At 43.7% G+C, this 15399-nt stretch overlaps 1 protein-coding gene across 1 annotated transcript in view; it reads left to right on the forward strand.

The window, feature by feature from the left end:
• The first annotated feature begins 12502 nt into the window (after positions 1–12502).
• CEP126 (centrosomal protein 126) overlaps positions 12503–15399 on the forward strand; it is a 76536-nt gene continuing 73639 nt past the window's right edge. The window contains exon 1 of the mRNA XM_018571968.1: positions 12503–12578. Coding sequence (XP_018427470.1) covers positions 12550–12578 — 29 coding nt within the window. The 5' untranslated portion in view covers positions 12503–12549. The remainder of the gene's footprint in view (positions 12579–15399) is intronic.

The following is a 15399-nucleotide window of genomic DNA, read 5'->3' on the forward strand; positions in this document are numbered from 1 at the left end:
GGACCGGCTTTGCAGCTAGGAGGAAGCCTGTGGGAGCAAGGGAAAGGGTAAGTAATACTGCTTATTCCTATCACCCCAGACTAAATGAGCCTTTAACTCTTGCAGTGAGGAGGGGCCCTGCAAGAGTAATTTTTACTGCTGCTGCTGTATAGCAGCCAATCAGATGTATTGCTGTATGTAACATAGAAATTAAAAAAAAAAAAAGTGCCATCATTTCTTATGTATTCATGTCTAAAAGATTCTCCTTACTTCCTGTCCAGGTGACTGCACATGTGAGAAAGAAATTACCCAAATGGAGTCACAGACAATAAAGACTTGAAAGTGGTTTGATATGTCTCCAGACTTTAAAAGAAGCCCTTACTGATTTTTGTAATTGCAAGTATTGATTAATCTTCAGATCAGAGCAGATACTCTTGAAACACCTACTGTGTGTTTACATTAGAGGGCTGGAAGGGAATCACGTTTCTCTTGCCAGAGACACTTAGGTGAGAGGAGGCGTAATTTTAGTCTTTGTTGTAAACTTTGAAGATACATTTCTCCACAATGCCTTTACTTACAGAGGTCCGTGAGGGTTTGTTTTGAAATGTTAACTTTAAACTGGTTTTAAACTGGTTATTCTGAATATGTAAATACTTTAATATGCATATAGGCGCAGGTGAATGTTAGGCCTTGTTCACACCAAATGCAGAGGAGATCCGGTCAGGTTTCTGCACACGCAGTGCAGTGGGTTGTGCCGCGTTTTGGACGTGTTTTTGATGCGTTCCGGGCCGGATTTGGTAAAAAAAAATATATTTTTTTTTTTAAGTTTAACATGGGCTTTCAGGCACTTGCATGCGTTTTTGATGCGTTCCAGAGCAGATCCAGAGCAGGTAAAATAGGGCTTGCCGCAGTTTTTTCACCTGCTCTGGATCTACACGCTGCGATGTGAACTGGAGGTCAAAATACCGTAGGAATACATTGGATGCAGTTTTGATCCAGTCTGCACCTGCTCTGGTCTGGATCTGCTCCGCGCTTGGTGTGAACAAGGCCTTAAAAACACAGTTAGGTTTTATTGTCTTTGACCCCTATTGGGCAAGTTCCTCTCACTTACTGTATTACCATTACATGCAGTATTCCAGCATTTACAAGCAGCGGCTGTCACCTGATCATTAACTTGAACAGGTGACAGCTGTCGCATGTAAACGCCAAATTAGGAATTCCTGCTGCAGGAAAACGCAAGTTCCTGACGCAGGAATCCCTAATCACACCTAAACAGACAGGTGTGAATGGGTCCTTATTGTGTGTATATTAGTGTTTGTAATTCTGGTTGTGGGTGGTTGTGCATTTTTCCGTGTGTGTGTATTTCTATGTGTGCGTATCTCTGTGTGTGTGTGAAGTATGAATTTTGGCAAGCGGCCCCCATGGGAGAAAAAAATTTGTCCAGTGGCACCCGAGTGAATTGAGTTTGAGACGCAAGTCTCAAACTCAATTCACGTGAGTGTGAAAAGTGTAAAGTCTTCTCCAGCACATCCCAAAGATTCTCAATGGGCTTAAGGTCTGGACTCTGTGGTGGCCAATCCAGGTGTGAAAATGATGTCTCATGCTCCCTGAACCACTCTTTCACAACTTGAGCCCGACAAATCCTAGCATTGTCACCTTGGAATATGGCCAATGTGCCATCAGGAAAGAAAAACGCCATTGATGGAAAAACCTAGTCAGTCAATGTATTCAGGTAGGCAGCTGACCTCATTTAACGTTGCTGAACCTAGACCTGACCAACCGAAGCAACCTGGGATCACAACATTAAGCTAAATCCAGGTGGTAACCTTTTTTTTTAGCCAGGCAGTGGAGAATGCCTAATAGACCCATAGGGCATGGCTGATCTACACCCTATAGCTTGAAATAACTCCTTACAGATTTTTAGAATAGGAATTATTTGGTGTTTCTATAGAATAAAAACTCCTGCGCCTGTAGCACATCACTAATCTTTGCCCGAGTGTTGTATATAACATATCTGGACTCGTACACCCTCGATCCGGCATGCACCAATTGTCTCTGCTGCCCTGGTAAGCAGGGTTGGATTTCCCACAATGTTGCCGAGATCACTTGTATGCAGCCTGCTCATCCGTCCTCCAAATCCAGCCCTTCTGGTAGGTACTCCAACACTCTGCATCAGGTCTATACTTTCTCTAACTCACCTTTTACTGATCTGTCTATACCACTGTATAAAATGCTGACCTCTGAGCACTACTCTGTTCTCAGTTCTGTGAACACCCCAGAATCTTAGAAAGTCTCTACTTCTTTCAGGCTTATCCTGTGTTGTACACTGCATCCCACTGAACTATATACACTGGACTCTTCATTCCATGAACACATCACTGCTTTGTACCCTTTTATTCTATTGCAACCCTGCTACTGAGCATTCCACATAACCAAAACCTCAGTACTGCTCCTATCTGCAATCTGCTGAACCATTAACATTTCCTAGCCTATTACTGTAGGAACAATTTGTTCTACATTATCTTACTAGCTCACCACTAGCACAACCCTCAAGTTTTTCTACACATTTAAACAAATGTTGAAACTTTACTTTTTACACACTTCCTATGCGATCCTATGCTTATTATAAAAGAAGAATGCAGGAAGTAAAATCGAGTTTTGGTTTTCCACCTTAGATGTGTGAGTCAGAACAATAAAAAAGAATGTTAAAGTGATATATTGAAGTCAAAAGGATTGTAAGCTATTTCAAATGCTGATGAAATCACTTACGATGGATGCTGCTCCTTGATGTTTAAACGTTTTAGTTTCCTGCAGAATCAGCTGGTCCCCTGAGCACTGGTCCCAACGTCCTGTTTTAGAGTGACCCCTTTCTTAAGCAGAGTGCTATGCAGTCACCCTTGTGTGTGCTAGTAAGCTGTATGTGTCTCCACAAACACATAGACACAGCAAATTCAGCTACCCCCCTGGCCCCCTCTCCTCCCTTCTCCAAGCTAGTAGATGAACAGTTGCTGGAGTCTGCTTTGTCCTTTGTTATCTTGTACTGGACAGGAAGTTCAGGAAAGCTGAGCTGAGAGACTTGGAAGCAGCTGTTCAACTTGATGATTGTAAATAGTTAGGCAAACAAAAATAAAGCAATGCTTAGCTGAGCAATGTATATTTGTTTGAACTGGATTTATTATTGAAAAAAATTGAGAGTTTATTACTATTTTAAGTAGAAGAGGTTGGTATATCTAAATATTTTGCATGTGTATAAATATAAAATTTGACATATAAATGGTAATTGAATAAGTTTTAATTTCACATTTAAACTTTAATATGACAGACGCGAGGGCTGTGTCAGGGTTTTGTAGTAATGGCAGTGTGGGTGGCAGGAGCCAGTTGCAGTCATCAGTTCAGCAATGTTAAACCATGCATGCATGGTCTCGAGAGGCTATTCACTTATATCACTCCAGGCAATAATATATAATGGTGGCGTTTACTGGAACATGAGCAGGAACATACACGTTGGCCTAAAATACTGAGTGCAGCTCCATGCACAATCTACGAAGACCCACAAGTGAGGTGGAGAAGCAGAGTTTCTGGTTCTTTCAACTGCGCATGCCCAGACTTGTCGATGGCATTAGCAAATATGGTGACAATGATACGCGCATGTGCAGCAAATCAGTGGTATGTGAAGTCAGTGCATGTGCCCTTGGAAGAACCAGGTGTCAGTATAGGGGGGGGGGGCTTAGTAGCAGCTTTTTGTTGCCTGGAATACCAGGTCAGCTACCTTATAAGTTGCGCCCATTCGCCAGCTGGCATCTACTCTGGAACAATAGGTCAGGGTTAAGATAGAAAGCAACGATAGCAAAAAATTCGGAAAATTTGTTACGCACACTACTAATAGTGGAAAATGTGGGTGCAGGTGATGGGTATGCAAGCTCCTAAAACAGGCAGAGGTGTTCTGTATTTTGTCAGAGAGAAAAAGAACAAAAAGGAGCGCTCCCAGATGACCGGTCTGACCCCCCCATTCTTCCAGCGTATCCACCACTGCATCTTCCACCACTCCACTCCAACCCAACCCTGTCCATTTGGCTAGTTTATTTATAAACCTTAGATCCCTGGAAGATCATTGCACTGGTTTTTATTTTTCAGTAAGGTTCCTGTACCTATCAGACACCTGTCATTTGTGGTTGATTTTGTTCACTATATGTTAAATGAAAGCTCTCCTAGATGACATTTACCCTGCCACCCACCTTCAATACACATTAACACATACAAGCTATATAAGATATCTCATTAACACACTTTAACACTTTACACCAGTCATGTATCCCAAACATATCACTGACACTATGCATCCCACACAGTCATTATCAAGCTGTACCACTTAGCATTTCATTAACACCTCATTATTGGGTAGTATTTATTGACTGTACATTTATCACTTCACTGTTCTATTTAATTAACACACCACAGTCACATTAATGACCTTTCCTGGCCACTTTATGTCCGCATACTCACGGATTAGCTCCCCCTCTGACCCCACAGGACCACCTCTAGCTCGCCTATTAAAAGTAGAATCCCCCTTCGTTCTTGTTTCCTCTCTCTAGTCCACCTACACACTCTAGATTAACCTCCCTACTTTATGCCAACCGAGGTTCAGCCTCTTCTGGGCTACCATCAATCTGGGAATCGGCGTTACCCATATTCCCTCAGGCTCAGGGAGAAGAATCCAAATTGTTGGCTCTCGTGTCCTTAATCCAGTATGCCTTCAAAGAAATCGTTCTGTTCAGGAGGTGGACTGTTTTCCTTTCACCTTGAGTGCTAAAAAAGGGTATGGCAGCATCTTTAAGAGTCTTGGTTGGTGAGGATTATTCAAGAAGCATATTTCTTGGTTGGGCTTTCCCTCCTTCTAATGTAAGGGCTCACCAGAGGAGCAGTGTGGTGATGTCTTGCGTGACATTTGCTAAAGTGTATACAGAGGATATCTGTAGGGATGCCAGTTGGTCTTCTTTGAACACCTTTGTCAAACACTACCATGTGGATGGGCCTGTCTCTTCTTCCTCACCCCTTTGGGGCTTCAGTTATCTTTTCAGTTATGGATTCTAGTTACATTTTCTCTTTTTCATTTTCTGTTGTCTTTTATGTCTCTATATCCCTCCCTGTGTTTTTTAGCTGGCTACATCCCATGAGCAATGCTGAGATGAAGGGACCAGGAATATGGAAAATTATCAAATGCTTACCAGAATTTTCCTTTCCTGGACAATTCATAGGTCATCGCACGCCCTGTTGTTATCGTATGCCATTCCCGTCCTGTAATGTCTGTTGCAGGCTATAGAGATAGCAGGGGGGTTCTCGTTGCTCTTTTTTATAGGCTAGCTTGGAATGGTTTCATAGGGCCAGAGCAGGAGAAGCTGACCAGTGAGTATGCCGACATGAAGATAGACCTGGATTGTATTTGATAATCTTCTGTAATCTTCCTCCTGTCCCTTTAGCAATAACTCAGCTTTTTTTTACACCTTTATTGACATTGTTGACCTTTAGGGACCTTTCACACCAGAAGCGCACTTTGTGCACACGTGGGTGCTGGTGTATGCTGTGAAGGGCAGTGAGATGCATTTTTAGAAAGTTATTATTATTATACAGGATTTATATATATCGCCAACAGTTTGCGCAGCACTTTACAATATAGGGAAGACATTACAATCACAATACAATTCAAGACAAGTTGGTAAGGAGGGCCCTGCCCCTGAGGGCTTACAGTTTAAAAGGGAGGGGCAAGTGATGCATGAGGAGGGAGCTGTGTGGGGACAAATTGTTTGAGAACGTGATGGTTCAGTGGTTAGTTTGCGGTGGGATAGGCTTCCCTGAAGAGATGAATCTTAAGGGATCGCCTAATTACAGTCAGAGTGGGAGATAGTCGGACAGGTTGGGGTAAAGAGTTCCATAGGATGGGAGAGACTCCAGAGAAGTCCTGGAGACGTGCATCGGAGGAGTTGACGAGGGAGCTGGAAAGCAGGTCTTTTGAAGAGCGGAGAGGACGGTTAGGGTCATACTTTGAGACAAGGTAAGATATAGCCAGAAAGTTTGCATTATATACCTTTTTAACATTATTGAAACATCACAAAATTAAATTTTATTCATTTCTTTGCACTACAACACATTGCAGTGTAGCGCGTTGCAACATGCTGCATGAAGACATGAGGATGCATAAAAACTCAGCATGTCCTACTTTTTTCAGCACGCACAACTGTCTATGTGTTAGGCAATGCTGCTCTGCGCAATCCAATGCATATGACGCAAATGGGCCCTTACTGTACCTTAATTTCTTGACCACTTCATATCCACATACCATGGGTCAGCTCCACCTCCCCTGACCCCATAGGACCACCCATAGCTAGTCTAATAAAATAGACACCCTGGTCCCCAACTGTTTTTTCTTACTCATATATTTCCTGCAGCGTTTACTACCTGCTATCATCTGTTCGCTCCCAGGTTTAGCCTCTCCTGGGTTGTGGATTGTTGAGGCAATGATTGGTGGTAGATAGCCTGCTGTGTTCATAGAACCTCTGGGCGCAGCTGCATTCTGTTCTATGGGCCCATACAAACTGAAAATGCCGTCCCTGGATGCAGACTGCCCGCGTCCTGGGCCAGACAGATTAAACTAATCGCAAACGCACGCATTCATTTATGACTAGCTCCAAGTGACATTAAAGTCACAAATATTTTTCTCCCCCCCCACCACCATGCTGCCTTAAGGACTTACCTTAAATTATGCCTCTTGATCTGATCATCTTCTTCCTTTCACTTGTATTCAGCAATCCCTCCAGTTTTCTGATCCACTGCAGACTCCTGTCTCTTCCTGTCTCACAGTGTCTGTTCGAAGTGCACGCTCACGGCTGAGTGCATTGACATAGGGCTCAGTCACACGAGATGCAGTGCGTTACGGCCCGATTCTGGCCAGAACGTACTGCCTCGCATTGCGGCCAGCTCACATTTTTGTGGGGCAGGAGGGGGCATGGCAGGCCATTGAAGTGAATGGCACCGCACAGAATCGCAAGGCAGTGAGCGGCAGAGACACGGGTACGTAATAACCTTCTATCTAACCTTTATCATTTTCAATGTATGATTTCTAAAGGCCAAAGTAACGGATACATACTAAGAAAAAAACCTATTTTCAGTTAGATCAATCATTTTTTGCATGTTAATCCTCATGGTCTGCTTTACTTGAGGCACAGCAGGGTCAGGTCCCTCTTTCCCATCTCAGAAAGTTGTGAGGCATGGAGGTGCCTACCATTGATTTGTACAGGCTGCTGCTGTCTGCACACAGAGGGAGGGGAATTCATTAAAACTAAGGCCTTGTTCACACCAAGCGCGTTCCAGGAGTAGAGCAGAGCAGTTAAAGACCGGATCAAAACTGCGTCCAATGTATTCCAATGGTATTTTGGGCTCTAGTTCACACCGCAGCATGTAAAAAAAACTGCAGCAAGCCCTATTTTACCTGCTCTGGAACGCATACAAATGCATCAATAACGCATGCAAACGCCCTGGAACGCACTGAAAGCCCATTTTAAACTAAAAAACAATTTTAAACAGCCCGGAACGCATCACAAACGCGGCACAACCCACTGCACTGCGTGTGCAGAACCTCATGCAGATCTGGTCAGCATTTGATGTGAACAAGCCCTGAAGCAGACTGAATCTGAAGCGGCTGCCCATGGCAACCAATCAGCTTCTCTCTTTCATTTTCAAAGCTTAAACTAGGATTAAACTCTCAAACAGTTTTTTGAATAATGAATCCAGATCAAAAACATACAAAGTATTTATTTAAAATTCTGTCTATGCACTTACATTCATCATGGTTTAGTACAGCTCCAACTCTCTCACCTCCGCTTCCCTGAACTTCCTGTCCAGTACAAGACCCCCAATGGACAGCAAAGTCTCCAGCAGCTGTCCATCTAGGGGAGATGGGAAGATTGGGGAGCTGGGAACTTGGGAATGTCTTGTTTTGATGTGCCAGGGGGGAGTGGGTAGCTTTATTTGCTGTGTCGGTGTTTATGGAGACGCAAAATGAGTCACCCCAAAACAGAATATCAGAACCAGTGCTCAAGAAACAAGCTGATTCCGCAGGAAGTTAACTTTTAAACATCAAGAAGCAGCATCCATTGTAAGTAATTTAATCAGCATTTGAAATAGCTTAAAAACATTTTGACTGTAATATCACTTTAACTTGCACCGGCACTAGGGTTGCCACCTGTCCGGGATTCACCCGGACAGTTCGGGTTTTGAATGCTGTGTTTGGGTTTCATGGCATCAGAAACCCGGACACAAGATGTCAAGCAGACAAGGACAACCAAAATTAAGATAGGGCTACTGGCCCCCCACTGAAAACAGTTTCAACTGTGATATTTACATATGAATGGGCGGCGTTATGTACATATGAATAAGCTACGACTTATTCTCCCCAAAAAATGTCTGTGCGTTGCTAGAGTGTTTGGGTTTGGCTTGAAGAAAAGGTGGCAACCCTAACCGGCACGTACAAATGTGGTGAATGTGCCTACTGTCCGTGGATACAGGAAGGAAGTATGTTTATTTTACCCAATGAAAGGAAATGTACTGCCAAACATTTTGCGAATTGCTCTACCACAGCTGTAGTATATCTTATGACATGCAACTGTGGCTCCTTCTACGTAGGAAAAACTAAACGTCAACTACCACGTAGAATATACGATCATGTATACCTAATATCAAAAGAAATATAATCTACTCCAATTAGCCACCATGTAGGGTTGGTACACAGTTTTGATTCCTCATGTATGAAATTCCGAGTGTTGGAAAGAGTACATGAAAATAACAGGGGAGGGGACATTGACGAAGAGGTACTCAGGAGGGAAACTAGAAGGATACATACACTGCAGGCGACTAAGCCTCCAGGCCTCAATGAGGTTATAAGTTACAAACCATTCCTGTGCCAAAAGTAAAAGTGCTGATGCCCACTGTACTGCGGTGTGATCATGTGTGCGGACGTGGGGGGTCTTTACATAGGGGTTAAATAATTGGTTGGATACCTTAGATACTTTATATATCTGTGTGGCCTTGCCTCCTTTAAAAATGGACCAAGACCAAGCCTGAATAAGCTTTGTAACATACCTTTATCTTTGAAGGCTGGAAAAAGGGTTAATCCCTTTGCTTCGGAGGTTCAATTGGGACTTCTTTACAGGAAGTGACATATTTCTTACAAATTGATGGTCTTTTGTGGTTTTGTCCCCTATGCGCATGCGCTTCAAGCCTCTTTTTGCGCGGATGCGCGCAAACGGCCCCTACGCCGGATGTGACGTCATAATTGACGTTTTGGCGTCCGGTGAAGAGGGATTTAGGAGGGGATGGGGGTTTTGGCACTCTCAGGTGGTTGGAGCTTAGGAGACGGTAAAGAAAAGAGAACTGGCTATTTTTATGGTAAGAGATAAACTTATGGAGACTTTTGTTTGTTGCTGTGATTAGATGCACCTTTTTGAAAAGGCCTTACAGGCCTATGTATCCTTCCTTTTATGGATATGATGTTATCGCAGAATTTAACACTGACATACCCCATTGGTTTTACTTAGAGGCTGTGTTTGGAGCCCAGGTTGTTGGCTATAGAATGTACACCGGTGATGGAAATGGATAATGTCAGGTAACACGAGAAATTATATTTAAAGTGTACCCACTGGGGCAGATGCCCTTATAGTCTCTTAACTGCTTGAAGACCAGTTGTTTAGATCCCCTACCTGGCCAGGCCATTTTTCAGTGTTCAGCGCTGCGGTACTTTGACTGACGTTTATTCCGTCACGCAACGCTGTACTGAAATGAATTTTATACCATTTTTTGGGGACAGATAGAGCTTTCTTTTGGTGGTATTTAATCACCACTGCGGGTTTTATTTTTTACTATATTCAGGAGAAATTACTGAAAATTTTGAGAAAAAAACGTTTTTTTTTACATTATGCTATAAAACCACTAATATTACCCACTTTTTTGGTAAAATATAAAAGATGGGGTCACGTCGGGTAAATAGACACCAAACATGTCAAGCGTAAAAATTGCGCGCACTCGCAAAATCGCAAAAAACTAGCATACCCAAAATTGGCCATAGGCGACGCTTTAAAAGCTTTTACCGCTCATCAGTTTAGTGTTATCAGTGATTGATGGCCCTAGAACTATTGCTCTCATTCCGACGTTCGCGGCGATATGTAACATGTGCGGCGTAATGGGTGCAATCGTCGTTTTCGCAGGTATGCGCACCTGACGCATGTTTACATGCGTGTATGTAGGGGTGGGGACTTTAAAAAAAAAATTGTTTTTTTTAATTCTTTTTTGTGTAACTTTAAAAAAATGGGGGGGGAAACTTTAAATTTTTGTACTATTTTTTTTTTCACTTAACTTTATTGCTATCACAGAGGGGGCTGAGAAACCCCCTTATGTGATAGCAAAAGAGGTGACAGGTCCTCTTTATGGAGACATCCGGGGGTCTCCAAGACCCCTAATGTCACCTAGGACCCCCCTGAAGAAGCTGATGAAGCAGAGATCTGCTTCATCAGCTTCTCTACAGCATCTGAAGCTGGAGAGTGACACAAGAATGCGGAAGTGATGTAATATACAACACTTCCGCATTCTGACAGCGGAGAGGGGACCGGAGGGAGCTCGTGTACCGAGCTCCCTCTGATCCCCTGTGACAGAGGCACTATGCTGGTCCCGGGCTCACACCGGAGCCCGGGACCAGCTTGACAGCGCGAGGGGGAGAGCCGCGGAGGGGGGGGGCGCACGTCTCGGGGCTTCATACAAGCGATCCGCCGGCTCTATAGCCGGCGGATCGCTTGTATATTAACGGGCATCGCTGCCTCTTTTCAAATAGCGGGGATTTCCCGCTCGCGCGCGCCGCACGGCGCGCCCGAGCGGGCGGATGTAACAGGACGTGTATACACGCCCAGTTACATCCAAGAAGCTCCCGGCAGGCCGTGTATACACAGCGGCTGGCCGGGAGGTAGTTAAAGAGTGTTCATTGTTCTTTCATAGGTGCGATCTTTTCAATAATAATAAGAATTTCTGAGATGTTCTCATCTAATAGAAAATCTGGACTCTTCTGAAACCTCTCTCTCTGTAGTTTCCTGCTCTGACTTGGGGGTTGTCTGGCTCTCTACCCCATTTCTATTGGTCCCTCCCCGTCCGTGCCCATGATTGAGTGTTGGTCAGTGGTGGATCCAGCCATCTTTACAGACTATTGTAAGTTTATTGAACTAAACAAACTGCACTAAGTATTCTAATGTATTTGCATAGGTAAACTATGAACTCATTGTAAATAAAAAATATGATTTCCTTGTAGAAAGACAGTAGCTTTTTTTCCTGAAGAAGCGGATCTCTGTGAAACGCGTTGAAATCTGTTCTCCCACGGGACTACAAATTAAACTAGGAAGCTGATATCCAGCAAATTGTAACAAGTATAGTAATATAGAAAAAATTGTGGGAGGATGCGGCTACATCCTATGGTCTCTTTTAGGCAATCTTGTTTGTCTTTCTTTTTTAAAAACTATGCATTTTAAATATATTTATGAATACAAATTGTTATACTTTATATAAAAATCAAATGTATTTTGTGTGATCCTTGAAGTACCCTAAAAGTCCAAATCCTCCTTTATTATGATATCGCTTTAACTTCAACTGAAGAGATAAGCTGACTGGTTACCATGGACAACTACAACTACTACAGGTCCTGCTGCAGTTTTGATAAATCCTCCCCCCCCTCCCCCCACTCTTTACGCTTGCCAGCGAGAATTGATAATTTTCGCCTGCGGCCACCCCAAATCCGTTCTCTGAAATATACTTAGGAAAGCTCTGCTGCAAAGTATATCCTTGCTGCAAAGCGCTCCCTAGGTGCTGAGGAAATGGCCACGGGGGAGAAATCAACCGATGACACTGTTGTCTCCTATTGCGGCTTGTTTTTGGGCTCAGAAATTTGCTGGATAACTAAGTATTGGCACTCTGCCCTCACTTGTGATGGCGTTTCCTACTTCCGCTCATTCCCGTCCTATTTTACGTCATTTCTGGCCGGCGGCACATGCGCAGTTTTGCTGAGAGAGCGAGGTGGAGGTCCGTTGCCTAGCAACGCCGGTCGCGTTACCCCTGCCGCCCGCAGGTGCATTATGTATCGGAGGATGACAGGCGCCGTGCCCTGTAGCCGTGCGTTCGGTCTGCTCTGATCGTGCCACATATCAGGTGACTCTTCTGGACGTCTGTGGTATATTTTCTGTTGCAGCTTGTGCTCCAATGACTGAACTCCATTGTTATTGTATTTTAGTTGCTCTACAACCATGAACCAACCCGAGGCACTGGAGCCCATGGATTCCAGGTGGGGATGAATGCTTCCTATGTGCCCCTATGGATGAGTGCCTGATAAGAGAGCTTATTCCTGTCTGTTTGTTTGGTTTTAGGGGGAGACACACATTGACAGGGATGGCTGAGTTCTGAACTTCAGGCTGTCACTCTTCCTGGGATTGTGAATGAGAAGAAACATTACACCACACTACTGAGACGCTGCTGCGGCAAGGGACAGCCATGCAAGACCAAAGGACCAAATCTTACTCATATCCTTTTGAATATCTGTGTGGTAGGTTCAGGCTGCTTGCAGGATGCGCTGGTACCTGCAAATCTTCTTCTTAAGTGAAATGGACAATGCATACTGGCTGGCTAGGACTGCCCGATCTTAATGCGTTTGGACCTTGCATGGGCTTGATTACAGGGAAGGAACTTCATTTATAAAATGCACAATTGCAATACTAATTGTATTCAGGGTAATGCATATTGGCTGCCTGTGGCTGTACAATGTAAATATGTGTGTATGCCCCCCTACCAGAGAGCCACAGGTGCTGTGTAAAGCCTCTAATTGTATCAATGGCTGTATATGCGAGGCTTGTGTAAACACATGCATGTGTACGGATGCACAGCCTGAGGATGTAAACAGTCTGCGGTTGGGGTTCTGCATCTGTATATATGCACAGCATATACCCTACTGATATTGGGGGGAATTCATAAAAACTGTAGCAGAAAGAATCTGTAGCAGTTGCCCATGACAACCAATCAGCTTCTCTCTTTAATTTGTTCAGCTAAAGTGACATTAAAGTCTGTTCCCCCCAATTCTGCTGTAGGGACTTACATTAAATGATGCCTCTTGATCCGATCATCTTCTTTCTTCCAGTAGTTTCCATCAGTCCTTGATCCAGCACTGACTGCTGTGTCTTCTGTGTCCCACGGTGCCTGTCCATGTGCACGCTGCCGGGCTGCCTGTATTTACTTACCCTGGGTCTCTCTTCTTCTCCCCACCGAAGATCTGTACTGCGCATGCGCCCGCCCCATCATCCTTCGCGGGAATCTTCAGATCTTCCGACAGGAGTGCGCGGAGGAGACACAGGTAACTATTGACCTTTTTTGGTAACTTTTGGGGTATTTTTAATGTTTTTGCATATATTTATTGCTTGCTAGCAGTAGATACATGCAAAAACCCACGAAGGTTTCATTGTACTTTGTTTTGAAAATGAAACTGAGAAGCTGATTGGTTGCCTACGGGTAACTGCACCAGATTTTGTCTGCTCCAGTTTTTATGTGTTCTTCAAGGTGTTCTTTAAATGAATGAGGGGAGATCCTGTAGTTTACTGGCCCCTCTTCTCCCCTTGTCTCTTCACAGAACACCTGGCAATCTAAGAAAGAAAGCAAGGCTTTTTATGAATGGACGAGGGTACACAACACGATCCCCACATTGTAGGGACAAAAACTTTCAGGGCTCCTTCAGCTGCTTAGACATGCCAGTCACCGCACTTAGTGTGATCAACTCCAGTTACTGCAAGGGCACATTGATTAAAATGTTTTTGTGTGCCCAGTTCACACCAAAATGCTTTCTTGAGGTGGGTTGTGGTCTAAAAAATGCAGATATGCTGCATTTTTCTGCACCTTACATTCTGCACCACACCTGAGCTGCTGTAAATACAGATGAATGAAATGTCACTTTGAGCGCTATAATATCTGGCATCAACGAAGATACCAGGATTTCTACTGTAAGCGTAACCAACAGCATTAGCTTCTCCTTATGACTGCTTCTAACCCCCCACCCCCCAAAACAAGTTTAAAAAAATCCCCCCGAAGTTCTGCCTCATTTAAAGCTGTATTTTTCATCTCATCCTCCATAACAGCATTCACCTGTAGGTAGTGTTGTGGTAGATTCCTGGAAACCATTGGTTAGAGTAGTTCTCTTTCTAGGGCCAGGTAGTGTTTATCTCCCATGAGGATGTCCTATGAAAAGTTGTACTCTTGGGTCTGATCATACAGAAGAATGAATATCCCTTACACATTTTGTTTGTTTTTATAACCCAAATCTAATGACAGTGCTTTACACAGGACTTTAAGAGTACGCCTAGCCAAGTGAAGCTTACAACCTTTTACTGAGAATACAGACCACTCCCCTGAACATCGGCTGACTTGCTTCCAATTTGGGGGCTGTTATCAAACTCTAAAAAAGCAGGGCTTCCTTACATAGAACACTACCTTCATTTTGTTATGCTCACATAAAGAGGGACCCTTGTGTCCACTTTCCACACTTTACAACCTTCTGCTGTCATATTCTGTATGTGACCTGCTTCCCTTCTATAGCTTAATGGGAAAAGGAACTTGGGTGTAACCGCTCAGAAATGTCACCTTCAAAGTCCTTCATTTTAACTCATAGGCTCTACAAGGCCAGACATACACAGGAAATGATCTTTAAAACCCCTACTAGGTGGTATTGTTGCCCCTACAGGTTGCACTCCATTTTTCTAAGTCCCTGATACTTGTTGGTGCCGGAATTATGTTGCAAAACTCTCCATGCTTCGGTCCTCTAGCCACCAGAACACGCACTCCACAGCTTGCCTTCTTTGCCAGCGAAGTCATTTCTAGGCATTGGAAATTACCTGCACCCCCATCTCTCCAGGAATAGGTGGGCGAGATGTAATATCTAAAGTGTTAGGATGAGCTGATGGGAAACTTATACAACCAATTTCCACAATTTTACACCATCTGGTGTCCCTGGCTACATTTCTGTGCCACATCTCAATTCCAAGCAATACTAGTCCCTTAAATAAAGCTTCAGCACTCAGACTATTTTAGCCTTGTTATAACATGATGATGTATCCTCCTTGCTTGGGTGCTCCTTGCCCTTCCCTCCCTCCCTTTTCTTTTTTCACTTTTGTTTCTAGCCTGTATGATTTTTCAGCAGTTTCAGATTCATAGTGCTGTGATCTGTACCTTTTACTGTTACACTTTGTAAAGTTTAACATTTGAATTGGATATTAAAAAAACAACCTACAAGCTCCATTGAGATAGTCTTTAAGCGACAATTGGACTCAAAATTGCGAGGCTTACCACTTAGCCCCAATACCA

This window comes from Nanorana parkeri, unplaced genomic scaffold (genome assembly GCF_000935625.1).
Source record: "Nanorana parkeri isolate BGI_ZX_2015 unplaced genomic scaffold, ASM93562v1 scaffold1882, whole genome shotgun sequence".
NCBI classification, from domain to species: Eukaryota; Metazoa; Chordata; class Amphibia; order Anura; family Dicroglossidae; genus Nanorana; species Nanorana parkeri.